General features: G+C 38.3%; 1 protein-coding gene across 1 annotated transcript; it reads left to right on the plus strand.

The window, feature by feature from the left end:
• Positions 1-2,689: 2,689 nt before the first annotated feature.
• Positions 2,690-5,187, plus strand: LOC148727192 (putative serine/threonine-protein kinase DDB_G0279405). The gene is made up of 3 exons (XM_088726449.1): positions 2,690-2,796; positions 4,394-4,697; positions 5,086-5,187. The coding sequence occupies exons 1-3, from the start codon at positions 2,690-2,692 to the stop codon at positions 5,185-5,187; spliced, it is 513 nt and encodes a 170-aa protein (XP_088582575.1).
• The last annotated feature ends 2,535 nt before the right edge of the window (positions 5,188-7,722 follow it).

A 7,722-nucleotide genomic window follows, 5' to 3' on the forward strand; every position in this document is an offset into this window, starting at 1 on the left:
TTTGCCTTCATGGCAGCAAAGAAAACAAAACCCATAGGTGAAATCGATGATCTCATGGAAATGTTTCAAACAATGGCGGCGCTTGGAATCCCATGCCATGGATTAAAGTCCCTGGAGCAGATGAGAGATCGAGTAAAGACTGAATTAAAGCAGTCTCCGAACACACCTAATTTGACGGCCGGTCAGGTAACACTTTTCAGAACGTATATAAATTCTCTAGAACGCTAAGCATTTCTCTATGTTCTCGAATGAAGAAAGACAGCAGGATATTTGAGAGGCATCCGGCTCTGTTTCAGTAAGCCTCTCCTCACTCACATTATGGAAATTTCTTACAATCTATTGTGTTGTGGTGTGTTGAAATTGCATAAGCTGAATTAAGGGTTGACTCTATCATTTCACAGCCTGAAAAAAAATGCAAATCGTGGCTCAATTGAACGTTCCCCTCAGAAGATTTACCTGAGGTGGGAACCTGTATTAATGTTCCTCAACTCACCACGACCGTGGATATTTTTGCATTGGAAGTTGAGTGGTCAAGAACTTTAGCATCGAAAACACTAAAATGTCAGTTCACTTTGCAAAAATATATTTACCAACAGTCAAGCCATGATACATGAGAAAGTTGTGACACGGTATCGATCTCAATGTGTTTTAGTGACAGAGTTGATATTAGCAGTGTTCACAGTTGAACATTTAACTTTTATCTTCGAATTCGTTCACAATTACAGTCATTTTTCTGGTATCAAAAGGCCTTGCAATCATATGAACTCGCTCGGAGTACTCGCACAAGAAACAATCATTTATCATTGCTCGTGCTTGGTATCGTAAACACTGTTGATGTTACTCTGTCTCGCCTTTCAGTAATTACCTGAGGAATGCACTAATGTATTATTCTTGAGGGATAAATACTGACAGTAGCTGAAGCTAGTATAGTGGCCAAACTTAAATAAGGTTTAAAAAAATGTTTGAAAAAGCAGGCCATTAATATTTCGAAAAAGGAGATTTTTTAAATGGACTACATGAGATCCGTGATTCTCAGGGGCATCAAAGCCAGGCTTGAAATTTATTGGAGGTAAGAGTTCATCTTTTTTATTCGTTCATACACACATTTACATTGTTCAACGCGAGTGAAATCAAACCCGACCAATACGAAGAAAGCTAAATGACAATTATTTGGCAACAGGACCGTAAGATACATTTTTTTTTAAAGTTATAAGCTAGAGCTTTATTACAACTATATTTGAAATTACTTTTGATCCTTGCAATCTGATTGGAAATTTATCCACAAATCGTACCATTTTATGCTATAAATCGCATCTTTTTCCCAGCCATTACGACAGCTTTACTAGAACACAACAACCAATCAAATTCAAAGGCGAACTAACAAGAACTTGTATTGAACGAATGAATTTTGCTCGTGAGTTGAAATGGACACTTGAATCAGTCAAATGTTTATCCATTCAAGAGTTTCTAGTTAAACTTGGGTGTAACTCTGTTACTGACATAACAGATGTATATTCGAAGTCATAAGAACCGAGTATGAGCCGATTGTCAGGTGCCAAAGGTGTAAGAGTATGTAAGTAGTGAACTTGGGCATGACCAAAGCCACTTGGATGAACTTTGATTTACGTTTACTTCCTTTAGATGGCTATATGGCCTTTTTCTCCCAAATAGTTTATCATGCCACGGCCCAGGTGAGGAACGCTTCGAGAGATCAAGAAAAAGTCATGAGAGTGATGACGTTTATTCTGCTTCGTTTGACCCGAATAGACACAAAACAAAATGAGGTTATGAAGCATCTGCACAATTATTTAAAGTGTCGCACATCTGAAGCAATGAACAGTCTTTCCGTTTATCTTCGGTCCGATGAGGTGAGATCTCACTTTACTTCATAGTCCTTGGTTGACGTACCAAAAGCAGAAGCATCCTGGGAGGTGACGAAAAGTAACATCACAAAAGCAATGCAAAGCCGCTTGCAAGAGATAATAGAGCATTGGGAAGAAGACAACCACGTTTTTGGAAGTACTCCTGACTGCTTTGTACAGCATTTCCGGGAGCGGTAGAATTTTCTTGTGGGGGAGCCCCACAATTTACAGGGAGTTGCATTGTCTGAGGATTTGGTGACAGAAGTTGATCATCCTGTTGATGAGAGCCTCGCATTCACCACGACAGAGGAGGTTGCCATCGGTATCACGAGGCCTATCTGGTTTCCGCTTAGCCTAATGCATTAGTGATCAGTGCCCCTGTGGTTGGCGTAATGGCGATTACGAGGAAATTGGAAAACAGAAGCAAAATCGTGAAATACGAAAAAGACAAATGTGCTTTTATAAAAGAAGCGTCAGCAGATTACTTGGATGATGTCTCAAAGGGTGATGTTCCTATAACCTTCGTGAAGGAGCAACTGAAAGACGCCATCATATGTCTTAAGCAATTCAAATTGAAGCCCGCATTCCAGAGCTAATCGAGGTCGATAAACTGCTGTGTGAACAACGTCTGGATGGAAACGTTCAGAAAAAGAGATAAAAGAAACCTATCAACCCATTGTAGATACAGCTTCTGAGATCAGAGGTCGTCTGGCCATTTTTGGGTTGCAAAAGGGCCTTGCAGCTGGTGTTATTGGTGAGAAGTTAGACCTAAAAGGCCAGTCTGACCTTCTGGGTCAGGGTGCTTTTGCTCTGTTTACAGGGGAATAATGAAAACTGAGAACGGAGACAAACGAACTGTGGCATTGAAAATTTATACCAATTCGCTTGGAGCAGAAAATGCCTGCGATATTGTGAATGAAATTGGGCTTTTACAGTAAGTTATTTAAATTTCACTGAATATTTATTACTTCAGCATAAAGTTGTTAGAGGTTGAATTTTTGATTTGCACGCTGTCCTTCCCATGGAGGGATTTTGCACCCAGAAGCTTATATTATATGACAGCAAACGGTTGGGGAAAACTGACAAAACTCTGATGGCGAAAACTTGTGATAAAATACTTTCCATTCTACAACCAGCAGTATTATGCGCAGATGTTAAGTCACATAACAAGATCAGTAACTAGACCATTTGTTGGCTCTTGCGATACTGGTACTACTCATTTGGAGCAAGATGAGCTGCACAATAATGAGAGAAATAAAGGTATGTCTTTGGGACACCAGCTGTAGATACGAAATGCAGTTTTTCTGCTTTTGAATTTTTGTATGGGTATTTATTTTCAATCTTATCGTCTTTTGAGGAAGATTGATAGATAGATAGATAGATAGATAGATAGATAGTTTATCAAAACTACATCGCAGCCAAAGGCTGAATTACACAGTTATTTACAAAAAAACTGTACAATCATTGAAAATTACAAATGAGTCCTAGATAATAAATCAAGAACTGTTTTTTAAGACAATTTTAAAAAAATTATATATAACATATTCATATAAATATGTTAAAATATAAAGTATGAATATAATTGGGATAAAACTACAGCCTGGACTGTTGCGACATCGCATATATAAACGTATGACTTGTTCTGTTCGTGCAGAGTTTTGGCATATGACGATAGTTTTGTACTTTTTCTCATAAGAAAACTACGGTGGCCCAGAAGGCTCAACGCAAACAAAAAATACACTGCAGCAAATAAAAAACATACTGCAGCAAATGAAAAATATACTGCAGCAAATAAAAAATATACTGCAGCCACTAAAAAATATACTGCAGCAAATAAAAAAATCAAAACGCAAAGAAAAAAAGTACCGCAGCAAATAAAAAATGCAACGGAAACAAAAAATACCGCAGCAAATAAAATATGCAACGCAAACAAAAAAATGGGAACGCAACGCCAAGGAAGACTGGGTAATAGTTCTCAGTTTTCCGCTAACACTAACACATCCTTTCCGCTAACACATCCTTTGCTTGCCCGCCTTTCCGAAACCATGTTTTGCAGCGAACTTATGACAGTACCATGCTGCTCCTTTAAAAAATCGATAATATCTCTATTTTCGTACCCCTGATGAAAGTAATCTTCTATAATCCTACGCATATCGCTTTCGTCCATAACCAAAAGCGAGTTCCAGCTCATGCTGTTTTGGCGGGAAACTAAGAACTATTACCCAGTCTTCCTTGGCGTTGCGTTCCAATTTTTTTAGTTTGCGTTTTCTTTTTTGTTTGCGTTGCATATTTTATTTGCTGCAGTATTTTTTGTTTGCGTTACATTTTTCTATTTGCTGCGGTCCTTTCTTTCTTTGCGTTTATAATTTTTTTATTTGCTGCTGTATATTTTTATTTGCTGCAGTATATTTTTTATTTGCTGCAGTATATTTTTTATTGGCTGCAGTATATTTTTTATTTGCTGCAGTATATTTTTTATTTGCTGCAGTATATTTTTTATTTGCTGCAGTATATTTTTTTATTTTCTGCAGTATATTTTTTGCTTTGGGCCTTCTGGGCCACTGTAGAAAACAAAAGCATCCAAACGTTGTCAATTTTCATGGCACGTCGCTTCTCAAGGATGATGGTGAAATCCGGGTAATACTAGACATGGAATACTGCACCGGAAATTTGAAGGATCGCATCTTCAAAAATCCAGAAGGAGCTCCTGCCAATTCCAAGAATGCTGATGCAAAAAGAGACTCCTGTCGATGGATGAAACAAATAACTGCTGCCTTGACCTTTATTTATGAGCAAAAAGTAGTTCACAGAGATCTCAAGTTGGACGATATACTGGTATGAAACTGAAAAAGAACTCCTAAGTGATAGTGTGTAAGAGACGGTTGTAAAATTTATTTGTGACCAAGCTTTTTATATGAAGATTGTTCATATTTAAGAGTCAAGCTCCACGAAATCTCTTCGGTGCACGAAACAAGAAAGAAAAAAAAAAAAAAGGAAGAGAAAAAGAATAGAAGAACTATTTGTACCAGCTTTGGGCTTTTTTTTTTTTTTAATTAAGTCAATCAAATCATGGTAAAAGAGCAAATTATAATTCACCCGAGATACAGTGACCTGTCCTCCAACAGAATCCTCTAACAAATTATTTTTTTCGCCGATGACTATATCATATCACAAGATAATACGCTGTTTGCTAATCTTTTTAGTTTTCCTTCACTTTGAAAAGCGGTCAGCGGCAAATGCAGCGAAGATTACCAACGTTGGCGTTTCCAAGGTTATGGAACAGATCACAGGAACTTTGCGGGAACGCCTGTTTATATGGCGCTAGAAGTGTTTCATTCTCAACTGTATGACAGCAAAGCAGACATGTAGAGCCTTGGGATAATTTTGTGGGAGATGTGGTATGGACAGCAGGCCTTCAATGAAGTCCGTAACGTACCAAATCTTGGAACGTTCTTTGCCATGGTGGAGAAGGGCTTAGGCCCAAGACATGTGAAAGGCTGTAATCAGCCCCCGCGCCCCTGGGAAGATTTGATGCAGAGCTGCTGGAGTAAACAACCAGAGAAACGCCCATCAGCCCCACATTGCCTCAGGGAAGCTATTGAACTTTATAAAGAGGCCGTGCTGGAACTCCTGTAACTTGTCCCACTGGTGAAATTGGGTTGAAGGCTTCCGAAGAACTAATTAGGTTTTTTGCCTGTTGCTTAGCCTTTTGTCATTCTATTTCTGGACCAAATCTATCGTTTTGTTACTAAAGCTATTTGATTTTGGTATTATGTTTCTTGGTGCATCTTAATATATTACTTCACAATCCAGTTTCGAGAGACATTCATTGAGTGAATAACACACTAATTGTTACTCAAAGAATTAGGAACAGGTTCTTATTAATACGCTGTTAGTTTCTGCCAACGAAACAAAAATTGGAGTTTTTCCTCGGCTTTGCACTCAGAATACTTTGCAAATATGAGATTTATGCGCCTATTCATCTTAAAAGAACAAGTCATTGATCATGATCCAAATTTAATTAGGAAAGATGATAACGACAGATAATTCTCCTTCTTAATAGCTTTTAGATGATAAATCGGAAATGTTATTGCAACTTTTTCGCAGGATACAGGCGGATATTAATATTTTCACAAATACATGTAGATTTCCTCTTAGTTACTTGAATTTCCACTGTGTAGCCTTAACAAAAGGAAGGAAATTATATAATCACGGCCAGGTTATTTTTTGGTGACCCCAAAGTAAGGGAAGTTTTTTTTCTTTTTTTTTTTCTGAGTGACGTGCTATTTGTTTGTTTCTTTGTTTGTTTGTTTTTCTAAAGCTCTATCACGCGTTTCCGAGATCAGATGATTGGGTAATTTTTTTTTTATATCCAAAAATCCGCTTTGCATACGTGATGTAAAGGGGTATGTATATCACATTGCAACTAAAACACAAAATAACTTACATCACGTTATTGAGATAGCAGTGGAGTATTTTGAGTGTCATTAAAGTGGAAAAAAGTTCTCTTAGGATCATTTTGTCTTTCTTAAGTTTTGTTCTGGTTTTGGGTCGCTCGACCAACACGTCTCCACAACGGTTTCCCATATCCCTAAAGGGCCTAAGAGTTGGTGATTTCCTTTAATGTGACTCGGGCGAAGTCCGTCTTTTATTCGATCTAGAAGCTGGAATTGTGAATGATAGGTGAAAAGTTCTGTATGAAAGGCTGTCTCTGCTTACCACATATTCCAAAGCATCACACCAAAGCTGTACATATTACCCATTTTTCTATCGTGGGAAGAAAATTTTAGTTAGATCTCTTCCAATCAGTTGGAGCCGGAGAAGTCTTCAAGCAAAGAGAGACAGGAAATTAAAGTAGAAGATGAAGAATATAGAGAAACGTCAGGTTTTAATTCTGAAAATGTCGACCGCCGATCCAGCACTTCGAATTCATAGTGCTTATGGCTCCGGCTCATGGGGAAGGTCGACCGCCGATCGAACACTTCATAGTGCTTGTGGCTTCAGCTGATGGGGAAGATCTGACACTAAAGTATTCGCTACAAAATTTCCTACAGACGAAAGCAATGTAATATCAACAAGGGTGAAACACTTCACCACAAGTGCACCGAGGAACCACGTCGTCAACCCAGAGTGCATTGCCCACCACTTAAAATGGCAGTCTCGGAAAATTCGAAGTGGCTGTTAGACCCTTCTTTAGAAAACGATAAAAATATTCAGATCGCTCCGTAGGTTTTTGTTTTGGTTGTTGTTTACGTTTTTGTTGTTGTTTTTGCTAGACCTATTGAGAAAAACGTTTAATACAGTTCGAACGTAGTTTGTAAAAAGCGTGAGGGCTCCCTTTAATTTAAGAGCCACCTAAGTGTCTTGTCCTTCTCGCGAGTGCTGGAATAACAGTTAGCCGTACAAGCCATCACAACGTATGAATGGTGTTCAAAAATTGCAATTATTTTCTGAGTAGTCCTTTACCTGTTGTTATATATAGGAACCCCACAGTGATCGTCACAAGCAAGGGATCAAGAGATAACTAGATATGTCCAGACAGCGGTTGATATCCACAAGTATTGCCTGGAAGCGCAAAACCACTTTGTGCTTCGTTCCACATGTATTTAACGTTTCGAAACACAACCAAAGAGTGGAACAGAGTGTACTAGGTCGAAACACCTGCCAAAGTATGCTAGGTGAAAAAAGTCTTAATTACCTTAGGTGGAGTGCATCCATTTTCCATATTTCTATGGGTTTCTTTCTTCGTCGGTTTTTTTTTTTTTCACCATATTAGATTTCCTCCTCTCGGATTAGTATCGTTTTTTCCTGCAATGATTGTGTACCCCAAAAGTGATTTACTGAGAACTTTCAGGTGGTC

Source organism: Stylophora pistillata, chromosome 7, assembly GCF_964205215.1.
Source record: "Stylophora pistillata chromosome 7, jaStyPist1.2, whole genome shotgun sequence".
NCBI classification, from domain to species: domain Eukaryota; kingdom Metazoa; phylum Cnidaria; class Anthozoa; order Scleractinia; family Pocilloporidae; genus Stylophora; species Stylophora pistillata.

Coding starts and splice junctions, on each gene's coding strand:
- LOC148727192 (XM_088726449.1), top strand. CDS start 2,690: ATGAAAACTGAGAACGGAGACAAACGAACTGTGGCATTGAAAATTTAT. Junction 2,797..4,393: donor AATGAAATTGGGCTTTTACA/GTAAGTTATTTA, acceptor TATTTTCTGCAG/TATATTTTTTGCTTTGGGCC. Junction 4,698..5,085: donor TCAAGTTGGACGATATACTG/GTATGAAACTGA, acceptor CACTTTGAAAAG/CGGTCAGCGGCAAATGCAGC.